Source organism: Gymnogyps californianus, chromosome 16 (assembly GCF_018139145.2).
Source record: "Gymnogyps californianus isolate 813 chromosome 16, ASM1813914v2, whole genome shotgun sequence".
NCBI lineage: Eukaryota > Metazoa > Chordata > Aves > Accipitriformes > Cathartidae > Gymnogyps > Gymnogyps californianus.
Window position 1 is genome coordinate 13,618,579 of NC_059486.1, and position 26,965 is coordinate 13,645,543.

Consider the following 26,965-nt stretch of genomic DNA (forward strand, 5'->3'; position numbering starts at 1 on the left):
ACTGGCTGACATGCATTCATGCCCAACGGCCAAAAGGTCAATTTCTGAAACCTCCTGAATCGCAATCACCGACTCGCACTGCGGCTGTGCTGCTGCGGCCCTTGTTGCTGGATACTCACAGCCTCGTTTAATTACGCTTTAGCTGCTCCTTTACATCCTACTAAACTCTGCTCGTCTTCTCAAGCTTCCCCCACCACCGGCGCATGCAGAATTGGGGAATGTGACTGACAGGTCTGACACACTGCTAGCCTGACGAGACCTTCATGCTGACACGATCTCCGATGCAACGCAGGCTGACAGGGGTTAGCTGGCACCTTCTTCCCTGCCCCGGTCACTGTTCATAACAGCAAACTGCACTTCACTTGCTCGCATTAATCACATCTCTCTGATGCACACCAGAGAGAAGTGTAAGAGACGTACAAACTAAGACCAGGGAAGACTTCAAGTCTAATCTGATCACTACAAGCAAGAAAGAAGCCACCAACTGTTAAAACAAAATAGCTCTAATAAGAAGAGATCTGGACTGGCAAGAAACGGTGAACTGCTGTGAACACACTTGTTATATCAGAAGGTCTATGCTTTCGCAATAAACTAATTGGATCAAGTCAGCAGATGTGCTCCTATGCTTCAGACTGCGGCGCACAGTGGAGAAAGCTGACCACTCTCTCTTTAAATTAACATATTATAAAGGGAGAGGTCACAGTAAGTTAATGACAGGTTAGAATAAAAAAAAAAATTACATCATCAGACTACTGGCAGCTTGCAGCATCCTTCACACAGGGTACTGACAAGCACTTAGTTTAAAGGTATCGGACTTCCATTATCGTGCCAGATTGTGAGAGGTAATCAATACTTCCATGCCAGGTCATCCCTGGCTCCCTGGGGTGTCAGCGGGGGACTCCAGGGATGTGCTGTGGTACAGACTGTTGAGGGGCTGGTGTGGCTGGGGCAAGATTCAACCACACTGGAAGAGCAAAACATCAGTATAGAAACAGAATTTTATTCCTTGGGTCATCAAAACACAGCTTGCTGCTTTATTTTAATATGGGACACTAGGACAGAAAATATAAAGCCAGACACTGCAGCTAAACTGTCCTGGAGTGTAAATGTTTCCATGAGAGAGATATTCTGTAATTTCAAGATGTAAATGGGATAATAAAAATGTCTGCAGTGACACAAGGACATGACTGATAGAGAAACTGGCTCACCATTCAGCTCACATGAAGAGAAGGGATTAAAAGGGATTGAGAACACATCTATTAAAAAGGCAAAGTACCTTCTTCCTGAAGAGTTTGTCTTCTTTTCCAAGTTTTAGCTGTTGGAAGAAAGAAAAGTAAAAACCCCAAAACACGACATTTGTTGTGCTGTCTGATGAAGGTTTGGTGATCCACAGTGCCTTCCTCACACACTGGGGGGCTTTCATGGAGCAATTCAAGCCATCCATAAACACTGCAGTGAGTCCAAAGGGATGGGAAAAGGAAAGCATGGCCAGAAAGCAGATACGCATAAACTGGTATCGTGAATTTTGCTCTCACTCCACCAAAGCAACCCCAATCCCTACATTTACCGTACTGTAGCGTTCCCACTGTCAAGCCTTGCAGGGCAGACTGACTGCCACTCCTCGTGAACTACACATGCAATACAAAACCGGCCACTGATTCTGATTTTAAAGCCATCAGCCATTTACTCATGAGACACATTGAATCTAGGTCCTCATTTCTACCTCTGCAAACCAGCATTTCTGTATATCTTAAGTACCATATTTTGCAATCCACGTGACAGTTCAGAATGTCCCTGCCTGGCCCAAGAGCTCTGACTGTCAAATTCAGGGAAAGGCTGTCTACATCGCTGTTGTGAGCAGCTCCTCCTCTCTGCAGGCGACAGAAGGTGTCATTGCTAAAGGTCCTCTGATGGGTTATGAGTATTGTACAGCCCTGAATCAGCCACAAAACAAGCTGCCACGCGCCACCAAGTGGCTAGAGATGGAAGAGCTTCCATTAAAAATTGATTTTCACCTTGTTCCTACTCCAAGCATCTTGTAAAGACTTTTCAGTTAAAGTGGGTTTTCCAGTATTTTGAATAAAACAACAGCCATAGCCCAGTGTTTTCGGCCTCTGAACGTCAATCCAAGTGTCACTGTTCAAACTACTGTCCTGTTAGACTAGCAGTTTTCAGAAAGGAAGGTAAAACATCACAGTTTCTTTTGTAACAATCTGGGATTTCAAGATAAGCTATAAGCCAGAAGGCAAGAGACATCAGCCCCAACCAGCCCACGCGCATCTGTGTAAGTACATGAAAAAGAGTGTTTTGTCATACCCGCTTTCTCATAGTGGGTTCCTGGGGTTTCTCAAATTTCCTTTTCCTCCACAGATGCACTTCGTCTGACTTTCTCCTCAGTATTGAGTCAACTTGAGTCTTTTTGGAATGTTCCTCTGATTTCCGCCTGGGAGTTTCTTCACAATCCTCTTTCCGTTTTGCAGCATCTGTTACTTCCTTATTGTCTCTGTTCATTTTCTGTTCCTTCAGCAATGAGCCTGGGAGATTTGATGCGTATTTGAATCCTGGTCCGCGCTTTTGCTTGTACGCCAAAGAGACACAAAACACAAACAAACTTTATATCTTATGCCTTTCTCAGCTCTTTACCTAAGTTGCCTCCAACACTGGTGGGTTGATCACTTTGTAACAAACACAATGATTAGCAAGGAGTTAGAGTAAAGTAGTTTCACCTTCATAAAGTTATTTTTGTAACTACACACTTGCAAGTGTCTGTCTCAGTCTGCAAAGAAATAATGTTTCACTATTTCCAACAGACACTTCAGGTTTTGCATAATTGCTTCTGGATTTTTTTTTTTTTTTTTAAATTTCATCTTAGAAATTAACATGCAGCAGTGCACAGAACTACCCTAAATATTCCCCAGGTTCTGGGTGAAGCGTTGGTACATGGAACAAGAATACAAAAATTATTAAAGAATAGAAAGCCATCTGCTTATTTGCTTCAACTCAACTGAATTAAGCACAAAATCAAAAGCTGGTATTGGACAAAAATTGTATCTACAAGCCAGAGGGAATGCTTGAGATTTTGTATCTCATTCCAGCACCACTTATTCCCATTAAACTCACTTTTCCAGTTTTCCCTGCATGGTTGCACTTTGGACACTCCCAGCAGTTCGGCAGCTCGTCGTTAACCACACCATCTGATTCCTTCACCTGGTGAAAGAGAGGCACAACTCAATTCACAATCGCGCTGCAAAAAGCTGCAAAAGTCTACAGGTAGATCATTTAGAGGCATTTCGTACAGCTCCATTTTCTCTGATGGACTGCTGCCCTCCCAACGGCTGCAGAAAAGAAACCCAGATCACCGCAGGTGCTGCACCATCCTGCTGGTGCTGAGCAAGTCCTCGGTCCTGCACAGTTACCCTTCTGATGATGTCAACAGGGGAGGAAAACATGCTGGCCAAATCGGTATTTGACAAAGGGTTCAGGTCTGGGCTTTTTTTGAAGGTCAATGAGAAGCCCAATTAACACAGGGCACATTGTGCTCTTGCAAAAAACCAAAAACAAGAAAAAACACCCCAACAACCCAAAGCAAAACTCCCCCAAACCCAGGACTGTAATCACGCCATCTCCAAATGTCCTCCCACGCCACTTATTTGCAAGGCTCAGTCTCATCCCGTCCCCCCCCCCCAGAGTGAGGCACAGTCTGATCTTTTAATAGGAAGGGATTTTTCCCATACGCACACTCTCACATACACTAATACTGTTCGGCATTTTTAGAAGCAAAGCACCCTCCACTGTAATCAAGTGTTCCTTAAAATATTTTTCTTTATGGATCAGAACTAGCAGTCCCATGCCTCCAGCCCTCAAGCCCATGTGCCAATAAAAATGACGGTTGCCAAGTCAGCTGGAGAACAGGCACTTTTATTCAGAAGACTGGACACATGAAGGCATTTTTAAGGTTTCTCACACCCACAGTTACCCAGCTAGTGTAAGGAAGAGAAATGCTTACTACTTCACTACCTCCGAGAGACTGTGACATTTTGCTTTTTGAAAGAGAAGACGCACACTCAGTGTTGTTACACTATAATAAAAGCACAGTCCTGCCCTACGCAGTTGAAAAAGCTGCCGGTTTCTGAATTTCCATATAGAAGCCTGCATTACTTTCCAAAGAGGAGATAGGTGTTTCTGAAAAGACATTTCTGTGAATGAAACTGAGGATGAGAAGTAGAGCTAAGCTGAAAACACCCTCTACACACACACGCTCACTGATGGCACATTCACATTTAAGGGTCTAGTTATATATTCAGAGCAAAAGCAGGGGGGGAAGAAAGATTAATTTATTACTATAGTAGACAACAAAACCATGCTACTGTCAAGACAAATAGCTGGGCACTGGCATCAGCCGCAGCAGGAGAATGCTGCTGCAACAGGCAGGGGCAGAGATCTGCAGATTTTTCATGTTTCTGAAACACTTCCTCCTCTCCTCCCAGCTCAGTGAAAAAGCACTAGCCGTGCAGGAGCAAGCCCTTGGTTTTAGGGCAACTGCTTCCTCAAGTCCCCGAGCCAGACAGCAGCCATTCTAGTTTCACCATCTAGCGAGAGTGATGACATGTCAGTCTCTCTCTCAGCAAGTCTTCTGGAGTTAATAAGTGAGTAAATGAAGTGGGCAGAATTTAAATACTGGTTTTATCACAACTGTGCGCCTTTGAACCTTCTTTCCCATGGTAGGTGTAAGATACTCCAGGAGTTGTTGTATACATCTCTGCCTCAGGGGAACAATTCCTGGCCCAAGCCCAAGTTGGGAACAAGTTATTTCCCGCACTGAATATAGAACAAATGCTACTGAAGGGAAAGCACTACAGCTCTGTCCCTTCTGTGAAGTTTAAGGAACTGAACAGATGTGAGGAACTGTAAGCAAACTAATTAGACACACACAAACCTGCCACTGAATCTGTCCCAAGTCTTTCAGGCTGGGTGGGAGCCAGTTCTGAGTGTTTGCTACAAACAGCAGGTGGGTGTCTGAGCCACAGCGCGAGGCATCTTCAGAAACGTACCTGCAGCACGAGGTCAGCAATTCAGAAAGTCTAAACATGAGACTACGCTATTGCAAAGTCTTCTTGTTAGGGAATATGGAGACCCCAGGATGCTGATCTGACATCGCTGAGTGAGAGCCATGAATTCTGGCAGTGCCAGGACTGAAACAACATAGGCAGCGAGACACCCCTGGGCTGAAGCCATGGGCAGCAGTGCAGCTGTGCCGGAGAAGGCCTTTGTATTTCTGCTGTTCTGACAAGGCACCTAAATATTCACATTTTCCATCATTATCACTATATCCACCTAAGATGAAAAAGAACAGGCTCCTACTGGGGAAAGTGAACCCCTTCTCCTTAAGGAAACAGCATCAGATACTGCACTCACATGTGCTAACCAGCATTACCAGCAATTTGAGATGTGGCAAGAAAAATTCATCAATACTGGTTCAACTCAAACGCTCTGTAACAACAAAAGGCAATATTCCTCCAAAAATCTCACTAGCTCCCTCTGGAAACAATGCTGCGCTTGCGAAACGCTCGCCAAGATTGTTTTCATAAGAAACTCTTCAGCAAAACGAGCATTTGTGTTGGTATTGTGTTTTCAAGGCAAGAAGGATGTCAGAAACCTCCCATGACACTTCTCAGTATATGGAACATCCTGGCTGTCCTTCGCGGTTCCAACACAAGCACCTAACATGCTCTGGTACCCAGGGCTCCTCCAGCAAGAGGCACCCACAGAAGCCCCCGAAGGCTGTGAGTGTGTCAGAACACAGATGCAACTGAGCTACCCTTAATCTCCTGAAAGAGGTCATCCTCTGACACTGTTTTTTCATGGAGAAAACCCACCACAAACATGTACAGCCAAATCAGGAAGCTGGAAGAAGATGGACTTCAAACCAGGAACAACCTGCCCTGGCGTACAAATTAGCCACTGCATGTGCCAAACTACTCCACGAGCTTTGGAGATGCATCTTGGAGGGAATTCACTCCACATGGGAATAAGCCAGGAAAGGACGCTCCTCCCTTCACTGATCCAGTTTATTCCAGTCTCCCCCAAAAGTACATTTGCCAGACATTTAACTGGAGATGACCAACAGTTCCCATGTACTACTGCCTATTTACCGAGTAGGACAGGAAGGGACTCTCATGGTGGACAGCCAAAGCAGCTGCCCTGGGGCTGTGTCTGCATTCAAAGGCGCTTCCCACAAGGACTATTTATGGGCTCCATCCTCTGGGCTTAAGCTCATGTCAAGGGCTCGAGCAAGATGTAAACACGGCAATAGATTCTTGTCTCACAGAAAATCATGGAACCTGGGAATAAAGAGCAAGAAGGGATCCAAGGAAGAGGCTCCATTTTCCTTTTGCTGTTTGCCTGTGCATAGTCTCACCTTGCCTTCCAAGACGATTCTGAAATCCTACCAGTGCCCTTTTGTCTCAGTAAACAAACAGTACCAGTTAGCCCACCATTTCAGCTCAACAGAAGCACTGAGAAATTAAAATACAAGACACACAAGGCACACTGCAAATCTCCCACTGCTTAATTTTCAGAAACATCCAAAGCAACATTGTTCCTGGTTACTAAAACAGCACTCAGAACACCACACATGCATAAAAGAACAAACAGCACTTGCTTGATTTCACAGATCTGACCCACATCCTGTGCAACCAGTGCCAAATGTGGTATGGGGAGAGGAAGCCATACTTGAACTGCCACTAGACAACAATCGTGTCCTCTGGACTCAGCCATGAAGCGTCACTGACACTGCAAAGCGAGAGATGGGGGAACACAGCGCACTTTCAGGAAGGACTGGAAGAGCAAACCAGCAGCTACAAGCCAAAATTGAGGTACCTATGAAAATGAGCAGCTCCTTCCCTTGCTTCATCAGCCCCCAAAGCCTTTTTTTAAGCAGAGCCAAGAAAGCAAAGCTCCCTTTCAGAGCCCATCTGTGGCAGGAGCTGCGAGCACCAATTTCATGAATCAGGGAGACAACCGCAGTTCTGGTTTGCCAGCTACCTACTTTCTGCTCTAATAAATGACACACACATAGCTTGGTGCAATACTACGTACAGCGCAAGAAAAATGAAAGGCCAGGAGAGCATCACCCCGGGCCTGCATAAGGAACATACCTCTCCTCCCGGAGATCCCAGAAGGGCCAAAAGCTGCTTTCTGGGGCATGGTGTGTCAGAATACATTTGCTTTGGCAAATCACTTTAACCATAAACAAATCAGCAACAGGAAATGGCTGATCAGCTGAAACAAACCAGCTCTGGAGAAAGGAGGCTTCTAAATGCTAATACACAGAGATATGCCCAAAATGTCACTTTTGTTACCAGCAAAGAATACAGCTGCTGACAGGACTCAAGTCAGCCAAGGGTGAGCACTCCTGCAGCCTGAAACTCACTCAGTTTGTTCTCTAGAGCTGCGGTCTTCCTACTGCAACATTTGCTCGTAACATCTTTAAAGCCAGCTGCCACTGAAAGGCACATCTATGCCTGGACGAACATGAACTGCGAACTACTCGTTTGTGCTTTGTGGGACACAGGAAGGAGCTACCGATACGGGGATTGCGACTAACTCATCCAAAAGTACAGGTAAATTTCTCTGTCCTCTTGAGCTTCCCGTCCCAACCGAAATGCCTCACTTCCTTAAACAAGAGGCAAAAAAGAAAGAAAAACAAAACAAAAAAAAGAAAACACAGGACATTTGCATGCACACACATTTCGGAGGCTGTCCAAAGCAAGAGTCTCTGCTTACAGGGGATGCTGTTACATCAAAGGACCCTCGCCTGCCAGTCAGGGCTGCGCGTGCCATGGCTCTCACCCTGCTTCTTGCATCAACTCTTTGCTCACTTAAGTTTCCAAAGATGAAAGTGTGAAAACTTTCCAATTTCTGTGCGCTACTTTTGCATTAAGGTGATAACTAATCCAGTTTTTGTTTCCAACATGTATCACATCTTTGTACTCACCTTAAGGCATCCTGGGTGTATGATTTCATTACAAATGGAGCATTCCATTAGCATGAGATTAAACTTGCTCTCCTCCTCTTCCACAGTATCCTCCTTCCCAGCTTCTCCACACACCAGACACACAGCAGTATGAGGCAACACCGGCTGTTTACACATATCAGAAAGAAGTCTTGATCAGGACACGGAAGACATATGGAAACAGAAGAACTCAATGTGCATTTACAGTATCCTCATTTCAAAGAGGAGATAAATAGGGATTAATTGTGCAAACTGCTGAAGGCTCCAGCCCAGCAGAGCAACAAAGGCAAGAAAAACTGGTAACAATGGGGGCTGGGTACCCAGACCAAGCATCACAGGACATGTTTCATGGAATGAAAGTGCCCTCCCTGTAGCAACAGAGACTCACGGGGCATCCCAGGGATGGATGAAAATGCTTTTTTTTTATGGGTCCCTTGAATCTGTAAGCTGACACAGACATTGGCATGCAAGTCACTTGACTAGTGTACAATGGGAGGGAAAAGAAGCAACCTAGAACATCACTATTCACATCCATTAAGCTTCACAATCTGACTAGCAATTTGGCAGCTCCCCTATTTTACAAGCAGGGCAGACAGATGTTATGGGACCCAATCCAGGTCTCACAGCAAGCCCACAACAGAACCAAGAACAGACCTTTTCCTGACTGACAGTCTATTATCTAGGGCCCTGCTCCCAACCCGAGCATTGCAAAAAGCACTGCACAGAAACTTAAAAAAGAGAATTCCTCTCCTGCAAGTGTCACAAGTGAGAAGCGCGCTGATTTTTTTCTGTCTTTTGCCAAGGCAGAAAGGGAACTGCAGCATCTCACATATCTGTCACCCATGTCAAAGCACTGAATGCCAGTCTAATTAAAAAGCCACCTTTGTGCTAATGAGGAACAAACTTCTAGTTTGTGGCAATAAGGTATAAGCCTCATTACAAGAAAGAAAAGGAAGATCCTCATAAGAAGCTGGCTGTAACGTGAAATGCAATCGATTAGCTTGCAAATCCTTAACTATTAAGCAGCCAGAGGCAGAGATGTGGCTTTTCACGGCAAGGATCTCTCGTAGATGGAGCGAATAAAATCCATAAGTGGATACTTGCACACCCAACCAAATCTATGCAGCAACAGTGCATCCTTCGGCAACTTTCAGATAGGGAAAAACCTAGCTATAGTAAGCCATTACAGAGTACAGTGTGCTGCCCTACACACCAACATCTGATACATTAGCTACGGCAACATGCTTTCTCATGCCAGTACTTACCCACGCTCCATTTTAAAAGCATTTTGCAAATGCTACTTAATTCCCACCCTTCCTCCAAGCATGAAATAGGAATCCCCAGGATCCCATTCCACCAGCAGGTAAACCAGAGAAAAGCTAGGCTGTCCAGAGCCTTAAGAGCTCTGTCCACTTGTTTTGTCCGATCTCCCACACAACAAGTATTTATATCCACACACAAGAACAAACATCCCAGGAGCAGTACAATTTTTCTTGCTGGGACCAAGGCCATCTAGGGAATCTCCTCTGTGCACCAACTAGCTCTGTCCCACTGACGGGTGGAACAGTAGCCATGCTGTCACAACTTGTCCTCCCAGCACGGAGCCCCACATTCCCTTCAGACCTATTCAACGCAGCATGAAGTGTCCCAGGCACTCCTGTTTCCTTTCTTGATTGAACTAGTGATGCACAGGAGTTTCCTGTTCTCTGAACGGCAGTACAGGCTCTCTTAAGGCTTCCAAGTCTAATGAAAGTCTGTCTAGTTAATATTGTCAATGTTATTAACCAGAGGAAAGCACAATCCCAGAACCGTAGGGATCATTACTTCCACAGAGCCTTGCTTCGGTGTTTTGGGCTTTTTTTGGCTGGAAGCTGTTGGATAGGTATCACAATGTATTTCTACTGCAATTGTTAGAGAACATAATGAACAAGAGTAAAGACAATAGGATTGCTTATAGAAATGTAAAGCACCCTTAAAAGTTACAACAGTTCAACTTGCTAATTTTCTAGGCTTTTGCTGCTCTAAGAAAGTCTGTAATACTCCCCCTGCTATTTACACCAATGGGAACCTACGAAGGGCAGAGATGTCTTCTTGAGTGCGTGCAAGGGTGGGACAAGGAATCAGAGTACCCTGGCTACCAAGCCCTGTGCTCTAACCACAGCTTCTGGAAATAAAACTGCAGATACCAACAAGAAAAAAATACTTCTTCATTAGAAAAGATGGGATGAGAGGATGACTACATTCAGCCAGAGGAGAAACCAGTGCATCTCCAAAAGGCTCAGCCTGTGTTATCAAGAGTGAAACAGCTTAGTATGAAAGTTTCCTTCGTCAGTCAGGACAAGAAAGCACACTGCAGCCTGAATTTAATCCCTCCACTAAAAAGGCAGCACGATTTCACTATTTCTTCCCCCTGGAGAATAATAAATTCTTCATCCATGCTGTTCAATTCATGCCACACTCCAGGAAATCAAGTGTTCAAAGAAAAGACACTTGAGCTGCAAAAGCACTCTGCGGAAAGGTAGATATTCTATGTACTTTACTGAAAGATCCAGCAGAGCTGAATCCAATCCTCTATGTCAAGAACAGTGCATGGCTTAGAACAGGACATGGAGTGAGCTACCAGGAGCAACTACTGGAAACCTTAAGTGCTTATCAGTTTTTTATCAGTGTCAGACCAAGTCACTTAATGCCTCCACTTCAGTTTCCTCATCAGAATTAAAGAAAAAAAACCTAAGCGAAAGGAACTGTAACAAGAGTTGAGAGAGAAATCAGTATAGATGGGGTGATATTTCAGTTATGAATAAACAACATTCCTTTCCTTAAAAAAAAAAAAAAAAAAACCAACAAACCAAAAAAAACCACCCCCAAAACCCAGAAAACCAAACTCTTAACAGCGGCATAAACAAGACCTTCCAAAGAATTAAGATAAAAGCTAAAGCTAATTTTTACCCTTGAATGGGAGCACTGCGGACATGAGACCTGAGGAGAAGCTCCGCACCAGTCAGTATCAAAGCAACGGATTCAAAAGCTGCTTGGACAACTTAATGGAAGATTAATCTGTCAATATTTATTAAATACAAAGCTATCACTTATGACTCAAGAAGCTTCTAAGCAAGTATCACAGGACCCCAGGAAACTGTCTTTGACTGCCCGCTTGTCCCGTTTTGATGCTCATCCCCCAACAGCCATTTCCAGTCCCTGAGGAAGACAAGACCCTGGCTCGATGGCTCTTTGGCTCATCTGGATCAGATCCTCTGCTATATGCTTAGGTAACAGCAAACAAATTGAAATTCAGATCTCAAGTAGCCTGGGGCTGGGGTCACCAACGCCAAAATCTTGGAGGATGCCAGTCAAAGATTTCTCTGTATCTTAATTCGGTTAAGTAGTTAAGATGGTAAAGATGGCCACAAGGCAGCTTTTCTCACGAAATTCAGAGATCCAAACCAAAGAGGCCTCTTCTCCCTTTGAGTTGGAACTTCCCATTCTTCCCCTTCTCCCCCAAATCCCAGAATTTCAGTGTGATTTGAGTGCCAATTTCCAGTGTACTGATAATCTCCACTTCTATATTATTGAGAATGAAAGCTGTGCTATTAAGTTTTAGTAGCATTCTGGTTTAAGATTTGGGGAGGATGAAAAGCGACGGGAAGAAGAGATCTGAACTAAGAGGGCAGGGATTATACTGTTTTGTCTGAGGTACTTTAGAGACTACTCAGAGCAGACTTCTCAGTTCCACACCTTGTCACCGGGAGACACAGATATAGGAAAGAAATCTCCAAACGAGCTGTAGCAACAGGTACACTTACTGCGATACACTGCCTCATAATGCAGGACTGTTTCATCCTGCCAGGTCCCCCAAATTTCTTCATGTCTTTGCAGAAGTGACACTCGCCGCACTCTGTCCGCAGACAAGCCTCGCACTTGCGGCATCGCGTCCTCCTCCGACGTGCTCCAGCGGTTGTCCGATTAGCTGCGAGCTTCACCGCAGAAGCAGTGCCCAGTTTCCCTTTGGGCCGTCCGACTGCCCTGTTCTGGAAAAGCCAGACACACAAGGTTAATTGCACGTCCCACTTACCATCTAAACTACAGAACTTCCTTGGACAGGAGATGTATACATCTTAGATACGAAACTGAGAGATGTATCAGAATTATACACAGATGGGTAATACTCAGCAGATGCATACGATCACTCTTAAAGCTAAAGGAGTTCCATTACCTTTTCAGGAAAAGATGCATTGTAAAAAGACAAAGAAACCAAGGTACAGATGAGAGATCCCAAACCTATAGCAAGCCCACTTCAACAAGAGAGCAGAGAGAATCAATTTACGCACAGCTCAACGCGGGACCAAGTCCCAAGTGATGTGCTTGGCTTAGGTCAAGAGACGATCTGCACCATTGCTGAGCTCTGGGCTAGAGACCTCTTAGGATTGCGCTCAGGTTAAGCCAGAAGGTCTGCTTTCCTCCACTAGAAGTGGAAGAATTCAACGAGGCAACAACAGTAATTCTGAGGTTTGGTACAGCAGAGGAACACTCAGCGGCAATGGCTCAAGCCACAGCAATCTCCCTAAAAAAACAGGAGAGTATGAACTACTGCCAGGTGATAAAGTAGGAAATAAAACACAAATGCTACAAAACCCTTCCAAAGTAGCTCCCCTCACATCCAACACTAGCAAGTGCTCAAAAATAGAACACTAACTGATGCTGTGCAAAGGCTAAAAAGGGCATCCCAGGTCTAGATTTCAATGACCTTTAAGACAGAAGCTAAAGGAGCATGAAAAGATTTTAGATGATTAGGTTAACTGCAATGTATTCACTCTAGATATCTAAATTTCATGTTCTCATCAGAAACTCCCTGTTATACACAAGAACTTACAGCTCAAGCCAAACATCGCTAAATACCATGTAATTGTATGGGGCTAATTATGCAAGAATTGGCTTGGCTCATTCTTACCACTGACAGCTTTCTCCATAAAGATAATAATAGGACTGCAAAGCTCATCTGGTTTAGCATTTATACAATTTTTCCACTTTCTGCACATCTCAGTATATGACCAACAGACCAGCCAGTTTCACTTTCTGTTCCTGCTGAATTCTGGGCAATCACCAAGTCACGGGCAGGTTGGCTATAGAAAGCCATGCAGAATTTCCACTGCAGTTTTTAAAAGAAAGGATATGGAAACGTTCTACTTGGTACTACAAAAGCTTCCCTAAGTGTCCTCCTATGCAACCCTGAAGAAAAGCCACATTGCCAAGTATTTGATCTTCCTCCCAGCTGACTTAGCAAAGCTCCAGTGACTTTCTCTAAGATGCAGAAGAGTGCTGATATTTTAACAGAGTCTCCATCCCAGGAACTTTGGTGCTGGGAAAGGAGAGACGCCAGGAGCTAGATCTCTTAGCTTTCTCTCCCACAGACCTACTATCGTAACTGAGGTGGAAGAAAACATTGCTTAGTCAATGAGGTTACACAGATTTCAGAAAGTTTTTAATTATGCTCCTCCAGAACAGTTTTTGTTCTGCTTGCAGGTCGAATCGCACTGTGCTGTGTGAACACAGACAAGTGTAGCTTCCTTCCCATCAGCAACCACACCAGACACCTGGATTTCATATCAATTTCAGACACTCTAAATATTTACCTTTTAGACCAACTTCTCAGCCTCTCAAGGATAAAGTCAGCTCTGGCAGGACTGGCTTAGAGGCAACCTAGATAAGAGATAATTTCCTCCCTCAGCATGAATCACTCCTCCGTTCTCTCTATTACAGTCTCCTTCCACTAGCAAGGGAAACGAGAGACGCAAACCAAAGGCCAGACATCAGTGGGAACAAGTTAAACCAAAATACGTACAACAACCTGGGCAGTTCCCCTCTGCCAACAGCACATGGAAGATTCTGTGTGAGCATCTGACTCCTTCCCACTAGGTTTGAACATGATTAAGTTTTTTAAGAAGGCAAACAACAGTTACCACACCATCAGAATGGTCTTTTTAAAATGCAATCTCTTTCAAGGAAAAATCAAACTTGGTACTTTTCCAGCTGAAAGACAACTCCTGATTCTGCCACAGTAATACGAGCCAAGTCCTAATTCTGAGGACAGCGTCTTAAGCGCCAGGACACTGCAAAGATGCAAGTGGTGAAAAGGCATCACTTGAACACAGAATTTGAGAATCCTAAACAAAAACAAAAGAAAACAAAAAGGCAGGAAGGTGAAGGTACAAGAACAAGTCTGAAGCCAGACCACACCACACAACTCAGATTTCCTTACAAATCACCACCACACAGCAGACGGCAGAGGTGCAGACCTCTGATCTCACTGTATGTAACACTTCTTACCTACCCAGACCTCTTCACTGCTCATTAGGAAATTCAAGCAATTGTACTAGCTGGATTTGTACTAATTTACCAACCAACCAATCCTCAATCCAAGATACGTTTTCACTCCAAGATGTCGCAGCCAGCAAAGGCTAGAGAGGCCTTGCAGAAATTCCCACTAGTATCTAGTTTCAAGAGGCTCCAAAGTGGTTGCTTAAAAACCTCCACAGAAGAAAATCTGGCCTGTGGATTGCTATCCCAGAAAGGGCCTGGGATTCAAAGGGGTAGAAGGAGCCTCCAACATGACTTGGGGTTTATTTAGCACATGGCAGACAGCCAGACAAATTCCAGGTTGATGTTAGTGAAGAGATGCTGCAGGATTTCCAGCTCAGACTGCAGTTTTAAAATGTACCAGCCCTGGTAGTGAAACCAGGTAAAGATTTCCTTCCCAGCTCCTGTTCCCATCTCTGTACTGCAATTTGCCACCCTCCTAGCACAACTCTGCAGAGCCGTCTTGCAAATAATGAGCAAGTGGCAGGGGATGGCAGGATTCCTTAACCTGTGTTTACCACAGTGGCCAGCAAACAGCAGCTCCACGGCCTCAACCTCAGGACTGGGTGACACACTAAGCCCTAAACTAGGTTCTGGATCAATGTAGTCTCCCACCTGTGTAGCAGATCCCATCATCTCCTTTTCCAAGGAGATGAGCTGAGACCCTCAAGCACAGTCTGTGCCTGCTGACTCTGTAATCCCCAGCAGCCACCTCTGAGAACTGTGAAGAAAAGAAAGATTATACCAAACTTTAAGTGTTTTTTTTCTTAAATCTTACAACAAAAACCAGGGAGTTGAGACAGAGCCTGCCTGAAATACTATCACAAGCAATCCCCTATGATCTCCAGCACCTCCACAGAAACTGTGCCCATACTTCTCTGGCCACAGCAAGAGTCTTCAAAAGAGGGGTAGGAGGATGCCAAAGTGATGACAACCACTCTCCCAAGCTCCTAATGAAGGCTGTGCAAGCAGCTGCCGAAACATACTAGGATTAATAGACTAAATCCCTACCGCTATTACACTGAAACCTAGAAAGCTGGTGGACTTCCACTCCCCTCTAAAACAAGACATGTTAACAGGACATCCTGCTAGGTTTTTTTTCTTGTTTTTGTCCCCCCTCCCCAGATTACTGCTATGCAACACACAAAGGTAACCTACTCCTGCCCCTGACGCAGAGAACAGCACAGCCTCTACAGCACCTGGGTACTGGGTGTAAGCTTAGGCCATCAAATGTAATACACTATGAACTACAAAGCCATTTACAAATCATGAATTTGGGATCACCCTCCCACACCACAGTGGTTAAACACGCCCACTCCTCAGACAGGAAAGGGGACAAATTTGCAAACTGATTTTCAGAAGTGCTGAGCTCCTACAAACCCCACCGAACTCAATAGTGCTCCAGGTGGATAAGAATTAGGGGACTGGGTGGGGTGGTCATCACCAATTCAAGTCTCTCAACAGGGCTGTGTAGATCTGGGAATAAGCCCAGGTATGACACTTCCAACTCTAAGCAAACCCCTAGGAAATGCTACCTGGAAGAGTCACTACTCGAACATTAGTTTGTCTTGGCTATGGACAAACATTTGGCTGCTGGCAAGTTTTCACTGCCTGCTTAAAAGCCACCCACCATCACCAGGGTCAGAAGCAGCAGAGGCACTAAGGGCCTCTGCCCTGAGCACAACTCTTACTACAACAGAAACACAACTTTGATGTTTACAGCAACAGATTTCTAACCTTCACAGTTGCAAAGATTAACTCAAAAGACCTCAGGTAAACAAAAATACCAAGAGCATCAAGCTTTGGAGACAACACTTCAAGAGCTATGAGCTGTTAAACGCATCATTAAGTAGGTGCTGATGTTCCCCAACTGCTATCCCAACACCAACTGGGCTCTGTTGGAGTTGTCACCAGGCAACTTCACATACAAACTCCACTGCTCTGGAGGGGAAGATCAGCTGACCCTGTGAGGAGTGCAGGAGGAAGAAGGTCCTGGTCCTAAACGCAAGGCTGACAAAGCCTGCAGCCTAGAAACAAGCTCTTCTGCAAGCGGCCTTTAAGTGGGCATGGGTCTTATTCCACGACTCAGCTTCAGTGATCTGCTTAAACTGCTGCCAGCATCACTGTACCATTATTTCAGACTCAACATCTCCAAGAGAAATCCAGGGACATGCGCAGTGGCCTTGTAAAGGGCTTATCACATGGCCAGCTCAGTGAGACCCTGAAGCACTTCCTAACCAAGTACAATCTGAACAGCTTATGTATCCACTGTGTAAATCTCTCCAAGACAAGACATCTTACATGCGTAGTGTTCATTGCTTCAAGGTGCTGTGCCACATAAATATATCCCTTCCATTTGCAAGACAGGCGTGACTTCCTTCTGTAACACGTGGACAGATTCCGATTATTCTGATCTGCTGTAGTTTGACCAAGTCCACACAGCACGGAAAGAAAGATGAGGACCTAGGACTTCCTGGGCACCAGTCCTGTGCTTAGACCTTTATATGGCACTGCATCTCAATACAACTGTTTTAACAGAATTAGAATAGACAAATTTAATTACCAGTTGTTTCTTTATAACATCTGATAAATAAACACTAGGGGAAAAAAAAGCCACACACATTAACCCACAATTCATAACTGTTGTCAGCTAAAACACCACTCTAAACACGCTGGGTCATGGGCTGATACTGGGCACTGGAGAAGCCCATGGGGTGCCACAGCAAAGGCGCCTGGTCAATTATTTCCTTGCCTCTTCCCGTAGCATCAGAGGTGGGCAGACGCAGAGGTGCATTTTTCAATTCAAACAGAGTGGAAGTTCTGGAGGAAGCAGGCTCCCTGCTTGCTGCCCAGGGCCAGTGAGCAGCACTGTCCTTTACTGCTCCAGTGACATGTCCCTCTCCTAGCCGCCTAGGCACGTAGTTTTGGCCTTCCCGCTATGAAAACCAGTCAAATTGACAATTACCAGCAGTGCGGTAGACCAGCAACACACATACCAATGCACTGGACTGAGATCCACCAAAGTCATTTTACCAGAGGTCTCTGAAACAGACCCTGTCATTAACTCTACATTAACCCTGAAATACAAGGGCTGGCATTAAACTGCCTGGCAGGCCGACAGCCTGTTACACACACACATAGTCTTGCACTAGATAATCACAACCAAGTCAACAGTTCTTCAGTATTAAACCCTTACATCTCTTCAGCAATTAACAGAAACCTTTGTCAAAGGAAGAACTCAAGAGGAAGAAGGAAGAAAGGACAGGATGATGTGACTGCAGGAATTTGGTGGAGACGAGGAAGAAGCTAGTTTTAAAGACAGCAAAAATCACACTGATGCCAATAACACCCTTAAAAGCTGTATTAGCTGAAGAGCGCAAGCCAACACCACAGATCTAACATGTCTCACTAAAGCATATCTGCCCAAAAGTCTACACGTGAACTCCAGGAGAGTTGTTTTCCTCTGGCAGTGATGGTTTACAAGAGTCACATCACCCATCATCGGCATACGCTCCTGCCAGGGTGGAGGTGTCCTGCAAGACAAGTCCGAGGTCCCCCATTAAGCAAGCAGCATCAGAGGGAAAGGGAAGGCGGTGGAGCTTTTTCAAGCCCAGCCATCCCCAAACAGGATTAATCCTCTCCACGTGTTCACTGCCATCATCTCCTCCAATTCATACCTACAAACTTTCTCGTCCTCTCCTGTAAAAAGCAACGTAGCTCCTAGTGACCACTGCCAGGTGACCACACAGAGCTCCACTACTGAATAAACAGATCAATTTCCCACAAGTAAATAGAAAAGTTTATACCTCGCAGGTTCATCTGGGCATTAGTGACACTCCAGCAGCTTTTCTGCCAACATAGCTATGTTGTTTAGGATATGATAAACTGGCATGTCAGCACCAATGCAAGTGCCCTCGTTTATTTTCCTCTGGTGGTGAGGAGGCAGAAGTAGTTAGGCCTGGAGGGTGGAATAAGATATATTGGCAAAAATATGCTTTTGTAGATAAGCTGCATCCAAAGCAGGAGCTCTTAAAAAGAAAGACACCAGTAAGTTACACCGACTTGGGGCACCTTGTGCAAATGTAGCTTTTCTTCTTACAGATACTTCAGGACAAATCCCCTTACCCCCAATCCAGTATTTTTCTCAGTCTATTTACACACGCTGAAGCGAACTGTCACAGAAATCAAATTTCTTCCTACCTCGAGTGACCCAGCGAGGCTGGTGGGCTGCAGCAGGGTGCTGCCCTCCCCACGGCCAGCACCAGGCAGGATACATGCCCCAGCACCCGCATGCTTCCAAGCCCCCAGTGCTGACTGCAACTACTACAAGTGCAGTTAATCCTATCTGCTCTCATGCTGGGAAACCTGACAGTCTTTGCCTTCTTAGTTTAGACATAAGACTAGGGAAAGAGGAATGAAAGTCAGAAGAAAGTCTGAGTGACAAAAACCGCAGCTCCTACCCAAGCACCAAAGTTGTGCTGTTTAACTACACCTGTAGAGCTAAAGCCTTTCACCTGTTACATAAGAGGGACTATCGCAGTAGAAAAAGCTACATGATACCGATTTGACACGTCCCGTGTAGAAAAATACAGTAACTGCATGTTAAAGCAGGCTTGTATGAAAATACAGTTGGATCCACGAGAGGCGTTTTACCACTAGAACAGTTTTGAACAAAAACACTCCACAGGTCTTTGCCACGTACGTCACAGCGTTATAGTTTAGGATCAGACCAAGCCTTTTAAGAAATGCCACAAGAAAGATCTCCGCTTTCTTGCATTAGTTTTTGTTTTAAACTATTAAGATATAAAAATGCTATCAAGCCTCAGGTTTTAGAAGAGCTGAAGAATCTCAGAACATAACCAACCAACTTTCCAAATTCATCCAGCAAGAACTAGCACCTCCAGTAGCGATTTCACAGCTGCTACAATGCAGCTGAGACTAATCTGCTCTCCCAACGATTAGCTCTTTTCAAAGAGTGTACAGTAATCACACCAAGACATAGACGCAAATGGAAAAGGCCTAGCATGGGACAAAGTTTAAGAAAAGGAAGGGAGCTGGGACATTTTAACTACCAGGTCTGGGAGCTGAGCAGTAAATCGAGCAGCAGCACAGGCCTGCACATTCACACAATCCGCAGAATGAAGTAAAGGCTTAATAAAGTTACTCATCCAAGACCTGGCTTAGGTTCTTGGACTGACACCACACCAGGCCAGTGCAGCACATTAACATCTCTCTTAAGGTTTCCACACCAGATCCGCCATCCCTGGGGAGCACCCAGGGCACACCACCACCGCCAGTCCAAACTCTTTTTTGGCCCTGCTTTCTTGGTGCTACTATGAAGCAAAACATAGTAAAGTTATTAGAAATGAGATGGGTTTTGGAGGATAGGCTCAACACCCGGCCTACATAGAAACTTGTCTCAAAGCAAATTATGAGGCTATTTTAAAGAACAAAACACCTTGAGTTATGAACAAAACTGTCAAGTTTATGTTTAAATTGCATACACATGTTTAATTCTATTCCTGGTGCATTTTTAATTGCTTAGGCACTTCTTAGAGAGTAAAATACGCAATCTAGAATATATGTTCCGGATTATTTTTCACAGATTACTTCATAAATTTAAAAAGTTTATTCTCCTTCCCCCACAGGGGGGGGAAAAAAAAAAAACAAAACACACCTTCAGAGAATAAACCCTGGAAGTATTAATAAAAGTTCTCTTTTCATTTCAGCACACATCCTTCTCTTTATTCTACATCCCTCATCCCTGGGAATGGAAAGGAGGTTTTGGCTATAAATCAAACTAAGACAAGGTAGCCAGGCTCAGCATCAGACTCTCTCCTGAAGTCCTGCAGCCCTCTCAGCTATTTGAGGAATCTTATTAGGGGGGAAAAAAAAAATAAAAAATCATAATTCGGGAAACGACAGGGGAACCCCCCGAGAGGAACAATCACACGCTCCAAGCGCATTCGCCCCCGAAGCGGCGCGGGGCCCTCGGAGGTGGCGAACTCCCGGTGCCCCCGGGCGCCCACGGCGGGCGAGGCCGTGCGCCCCGGGCCGGCCGCCGGCGGGAGGCTCCCGCGCCCCGCTCCGCGCCGGGCTCCGCGGGCAGCGCCGGGGGCCGCGGACGGGGCCGCGGACACGCCCGCAGCCGCGGCGCCGCCGGGCGCAGCCCCACGGCGGGCGGCGCTGCCCCGGGCCGGGCCGGGGCCGCTCCCGACCCCACATTGTTCCCCGTCCCCGCTGCCGGCGCGGCTCGGCTCGGCGCGGCGCTGCCCGGCCCGGCCTCCTCCCCTCCCTTCCTGCTGCAAACTTCGCCGCCCGCCCCGGACCTGCTCCGGCCCCAGCTCGGGCCCCGGCCCCGGCTCGGGCTCCGGCTCCGACTCGTAGTCCTCCTCGTCGGCGCTCGCAGACATGGCCATGGCTCATGGTGGGCCCAGGCGGAGCCGAGCTGACATGGCTGGAGCGGCGCTGCTGGCGGAGCCCCGCTCCCCGCACACACACACACACATGCAGGAGGAGGAGGAGGAGGAGGAGGAAGGGGGGCCGTGCATATTCATGCCAGGCAGCCAGGAAGGGGCTGGCCCTGCCGGCACGGCCAATCGCGGCCCGCTTGCACAAAGCCGGCCTGCGGGGACAGCGCGGCCGCTCGGCCGGGGCAGCGTCTGCCGCCCCGGCGCAGCCAAGCCCAGCCGGGGCCGAGGGGGGGTGGGCTTTAAGGCCCTGCTGGCAATTAGCCCCCTGCTGGTAATTAGCCCCGCGATCTGCCGAAGGGGCCGGCGGGGGCGGGCCGATGCTCGGCCTGCCTGGGTGTGCCGAGCGGGGCGGGGAGGGGAGGGGAGGGGATGCGCGGCGCTGGGATGCGCGGCCGCCCGCAGGGTGCACGGCGCTGCACGGGCTGCTGGAGACAAAGGAGACGCGCACAGACAGACAGACAGACAGACACCCCCACCCCACCCCCTCACTCTACCTCGCTACCTGTCGGCTCGCCTCCCGCTGCCAGGATCGGGACGGGAGGAGGGAACCTCCATCCCTCGGGAGGAGGAAGGCACCGAGCAAACTTCGGGATTTCAAGCGATGCCCCTGCTGTGGCAGAACCAGCGCTGGGATAAGATGGGATACAAGGCGACCCGGCTTGCAGAGCTGCTCTCATCTGGCCTCACGCTGCTCCCCATGCAGGCCCCCCCTTTTTTGCTTGCTCCTGAGGAACCATTTCCAGCCCTACTCCGAACGTCCTGACCCACTACTGGGGTTTTACAATAGAATATCCTCCCTGCAGTATGAAATGTTACACATCGGTCAATCGGGGACCTGTTCTGGATCCAAAGGTCACGGTAGGGCCAGCACCTGAACACGGACGCTGCCTCTGCCCTCGAGAGCTTGCAGCTGAGGGTCAAGACATGCAGGCCTGAATTTGAGCGCTGAGAATTAAATTTCCCATTGGATTTATGGGCCTGCTTTCAGGGGAAATCCCGATTCCATTCAAGTTGTTAGGATTTTGCCTCTGGCTCCTACGCCCACAACACCGAATTCAACATGAGATTAAATATTTGCATGTGCTGAGCAACCAAGAAGCCATAAAGAAGCACATCTAATGGTCCTCGCATCAGGATTTCTGCCAAACTCGTTTCAGCTCTGTTCCCTGGTCTGAGTTACCACACGGCCACGCAAACACACTGGGTACCCGAGGAGAAGAGGCAGCAACAGGCAGGAGCTGGTGCTGGAGCAAGTAGCAATGCTGCCTTACAGCCGCTCACAGCCCTTGTGATGCCATGATCTACACAGAGCCTGATCGCTCAAGTTTAAGTAACAAAATACAGTCAAACTTTAAACACATATTTACAGGCGACTGCTGATAAAGCCAAGTGAATCATGTAATTATGCCCCTTCCTTATTTTGAATACCTTAAATATCCAGTTCTTGTTTGTACTTCTGTCCTCTTGCCAACTCAAACTCAAATTATGGGTACATGATGGTATTCTCCCAATCCTGCACATCTGTGATGCCAGGAGTGAAGTATTTACTTGCAACACATGATGGGGCTCTCCAGAATGCGATCGGGTACGTTCAGTCTGTCTCCTCAGGTTTCTCTCTTCCCCCATTGTGTTCGTACACAACCGGGAGTAGGAGCAGATGAAAGCTGAGGCACGAAAGGCATGTGCCTAAGGCCTTGGCTTTCAGAATCACAAGGTAATATCCGAATCCAATGTTTTCTGGAGGAGGGAGGAAGGGGGGGATGCATGTCTCACGACAGGCCTAGAAAGGAGAGCTTTAAACTACGAAGCAAGGATAACTGACATGATTACAGCAGTGTTTGTGGTTCTATTCTACAGTTGGCCTCCAGCAGAGGCAGGAGAACAGATGACATCCAGAAGGAAGAAGCCTGGTCCCACACCTGCCCGTGGGCAGACCAAGTCTCCACTAGCCTGTGCTGATTCCACGCGAGGCTGCGCGTAACCTGGCTCGCACTTGTTCACCCCTCCAGCCTTTTGGCTCCGTAATCCAGACGGGAGAAAAAAATAACTTGTGACATCCCCCAAGGACAATCCACCAGTCACACCACAGCGAAATGTCATTCACAGCAAATTAAATCATGACATAGATCATCCTACTCCTCTCATCTGCAACGCATACTAGCACTCTTGATATTTGCATTAGCCTATCTGGGCTGCAGCAGGTCACCAAGTGTAACCCACATCAAACCTCACTCCGCAGCCAGCCCTGCCACGGGAGAGCGTGTTCCAGTCTGCTGCTTACAACAGCAACACAATTGACAAATGAGCTCTAATTACGAGGCCTGCGTTAGGAGTGAAGACACACATGCCAAGAAGATCTCAGAATGATTTCCAAATGCTAGGTAAACATTGCCGAGATGGCGTTTAAAAAAAATTGGATAGGATATGATATAAAATAGCAAATTGGGAATCAGTGGGGGGAAAACAACACAATAAAATAAACTTTTCTGATTATAATTGCTCTCAAAAAATCTCATCTTGTACAAGAGCAGCTAACCATTCAAAGAAATATTTAATACACAGAAAGAACTATTAAGAGAGCATTTTCCAGCTCAATTCTTTCAGCTTGTCTACACTAGAGAACACTAAATTACAACAAATAGTGAGCAACCCTTGTGTGAACAGCGTATATTTGACTAGCCTGGTGCAGTTTACATCAGCTTAGAAAACAAAATAAGCAGCACTGACCCTAGTCATGCCTGTATTGGCATAACTGTGTCCATCCTTCAGCTTTGCGTGATATAATTCAGTAATAAATAACATCCTTAATTAAACTGCTGAATGAGCCTTAGTGAAAACTGCATGAAAACAGTACCTTCTATTCTGAACTGTTGCTTTGATTGCACCTCACCTGAAGTCATATGTAAGTCTCATCAATATCATAATCTTCTCCACAGAAACCAATTACGTTGTCACAAACGGAGACAATAACCTCAAGCGAAGAATAAACAGCAGGAGCAGATGAGTGCCAAAGAACCAGATTTTATTCTCATGCAAATATCCTTAAGTAGTAAAACCAAGATGGGGGGAGGAAGACTACAACCCCTGCGCTGTACTCACTTGCTCCTGAGCATCTCTTGTACCAACAGATTTCAGCCACTGCTACCAGTGCTAAACAGGATCCGTGTCTTCATATTAGACACTAGAGTTTATGATTCTATGATTCTCAATATGAGGTGAAATAAAGTTTTTAATGTGGCACAAACACACCTTTGATTTAACCTTCCCTTGAAACTTTTAATGCACCTTTATATAATACTATATTTAGCTGGTATTAGGAAAAATATTTACATGGAAACAACTGGAAAAACAACCTCAAACTGGTTTATACGCAAGTCCTTGAAAAAAAGATCTTGTGATTTGAGCTGCTGCTGCTTTCTGCAGGCCGGCACATATGTTTTTGAAAAGGAAACCTACTGAGATGTTTATGAATCACGATTATCGACCTGTATCAGAATAAGAGAGTTACCTAGTAGCTTTCTAAGGTTCATTGTTTTGGTGTAAGTGTCCATTCACATGAAATATGATCTTAACTGCTGGGCCTGGGCAAATTTCATGACACTTTTCTCAAGAGTTCTAGCCAATATTTCAGTCATATTCTCAACACTAGCAGTGACATTCTGACAATCTAAATATCCATCTAGTATCATGATCTTACTACTTCCTACTATCTATTTTATCTGAACTATGACATAAGACTAGTCATCAGATGCACTGAGTATCCATCACAATCTCTTTAATAAACAGCCTGATTGATCAATCTTAGATCAAAGTAACTCAAGACGAAATAACATCTTGATCACTCCCCCCACGTAATGCCTACTGCACATACTTTCCCTAACCAGTATCCAACACAGGAGAAGCAAAGGCAGCAAGGGTTGTACAACTATCTCTTGAAGGATGACAACCATAGACTATTACAGTGCAGTAGAGGAGCAGCACCCAAAACAGCAAGAGCCCAGACAGAACGTGCTGATAGTAACTCAACTCACTAGATCTCTCTCATAAGCCTTAAATATAAAACAAACCTCCCCAAAACCCCAACACCCTGTCATCTTAAAAATATAATAAATAAGACTGCAGAGTAGTGAAAGTTCATCTACCACACAAAACAGGCTCTTTACAGGAAGAGCCGTGGCATGATCGCGACTATCCACTGGGAAATGAGGCAAATCCTGCCATGCTTCCTTCTTCCACAGATCCTTATGCCACAGTGTGTTTCCACAGCACAGTTTGTGTCTCCAAGAGCCATGTTCTGTCAGTAAATGCAAAATCTAGTGAATTACGCTCCTAAGAAGATAAGAAGTGACTGCCACGCTGTGGAGGAACATGCAAATAGATGTGGCTGCTAGCTGAAAAGAGTAGGTTAACCAGAATATGTTACCTGCTTTCCTAGAAGTGGCTCAGTGCACTGACACACAGCACAGAATGCTGTAAGACAGTCAGTTGTGTCCAACATGTGGGCAGCAGCTTTAAAATCTAGAGACCAAACCCAAGCATTTAGAGGCAAACAAATAGTAAGCAAAGGAAAAGCTGAAGTACAATTTACCTCCTGAGAGCTCAGGTGCCCTGCTGTCACCTACAAACCTGACTTGGATTTGTAGGGAAACATCCAGGACATAAACAACCAAACCACGTTAGACTAAGTCTCAAAGCTGCTTCGCTTTTATCAGAATTTATCCATATCTTTTGTTGTATTTGCTAATTTTCAAAGAGGAGAGCACTCTGTACCTCTTCTATCTGGTCTACTAGTGCCTGCAGGAAAGTCATAAAGTTGAAACAAGACCTCATTTATATTCTCAGCAGACTTTAATTTCAATGTGCTATGGAACTAAAAGGAAGCCATCTTCTCAGGGACAGAACATACAATTCAATTTTGTTCTGAAAAGTGCATGCAGGATTAATGTCCATAATTGCGCAGCACGTACTGTGGAATGACAAACGCCTTCCCCATTGCTCTGCCAATGTGCTTCGATCCAGAAACAAAACTATTAAATCTCAGATACGTAACTCAAAGCTTGAATGGTTTTAATGTCGGGGTGGGGGAGAGCACGAGGATGCTGGAATACTTAAACCAGGTTCAAACCTTAGCTTTTGGTTTGGTTTTGTTGGCCAACTCAGTAATGAATGTAGGCAAGCTCCTGGTGATAAAATTTGAGACCTGTCAACTCATTTCACATACACTATCTAAGAAAAAGGTCTTAAGACTAAAGTAGTTTTCATCAGCACTTTTACTGTCATGAAATAAAGGGAAAGCTGCTATCTTGAAAAATGGCAGTCAAGATGTAGTTGGGAAAAATTCACGTTACTGAATATTCATGCATATGGTAGAAGAATTACAATGGGGAAGAATACATAAATCTTCTCGTATGATACTTGGAGCACAACAGTTTGAAAATAGAGACGTCTTCATTTTTTCCAATCCGTTCAAATTTCTACTCAGAATCAAAATGGCTCTAATTTACCTGTTTGATGTATTAATCACATAAAGCCATTGGTCAGATTTCAAAGCAAGTGGCTGAGAGATGATAAGAAGGGAAAATATTAAGTCAAAGATGGAAGATTAAGAAGGTGCTCATTCAAGTCCTTGCTATTTATAATTACTCCCTGAAGGGACACAATATTTCAAGTACAGCCTCTTGAGGTGAGAAATAATCTGTCAAGTCACCAGGCAAAGCTTTTAGAAAAATACTGAGGCAATACGCAGTGAAGCTCTTTGGGCATGTTATGTATGACAGACACACACCAAACCCTGAAACTCCTCTGGCCTGCATGGAGTTACCACAGAAATGAATTTGTCTTGAGGACTAATGTTTGTAAGAGATTGAAGCAGTGCTCAGAAAAATAAGCAAGTCAGGCAAGGAGCTGCCTCCCTCAGCAGCGCTGCCCCAGGAAAGCAGATGCTTGACAGAAACTCCCAGTAGCTTCAGCAGCTCTTACTCCTTTGCACAGTACCCGAAGAAGTCTTCGGTTCTGGTGCATCAGGTTTTTTCCCGCTCCCAAGTGTAGTTAGCAGGGAAAGGGCTTAGTTTCATATGCATACAGCTACTGTGGGAAGTCCCCTAAAAAAAAAAAAATCCCCCAA

The 26,965-nt window shown here is 45.7% G+C and overlaps 1 protein-coding gene across 4 annotated transcripts in view; it reads right to left on the minus strand.

Annotated features, from left to right (window-relative positions):
• Positions 1-26,965, minus strand: part of KDM2B (lysine demethylase 2B) — a 119,747-nt gene that overhangs the window by 5,048 nt on the left and 87,734 nt on the right. For 3 of the 4 annotated variants that reach the window (XM_050907026.1, XM_050907024.1, XM_050907027.1), the window contains 5 exons: positions 11,818-12,042; positions 7,997-8,140; positions 3,121-3,207; positions 2,317-2,577; positions 1,277-1,315 (listed from right to left, as the gene is read on the minus strand). In XM_050907026.1, the coding sequence (XP_050762983.1) occupies positions 1,277-1,315; positions 2,317-2,577; positions 3,121-3,207; positions 7,997-8,140; positions 11,818-12,042 (756 nt within the window). The remainder of the gene's footprint in view (positions 1-1,276; positions 1,316-2,316; positions 2,578-3,120; positions 3,208-7,996; positions 8,141-11,817; positions 12,043-26,965) is intronic. The other variant, XM_050907025.1, reaches the window with a different exon arrangement.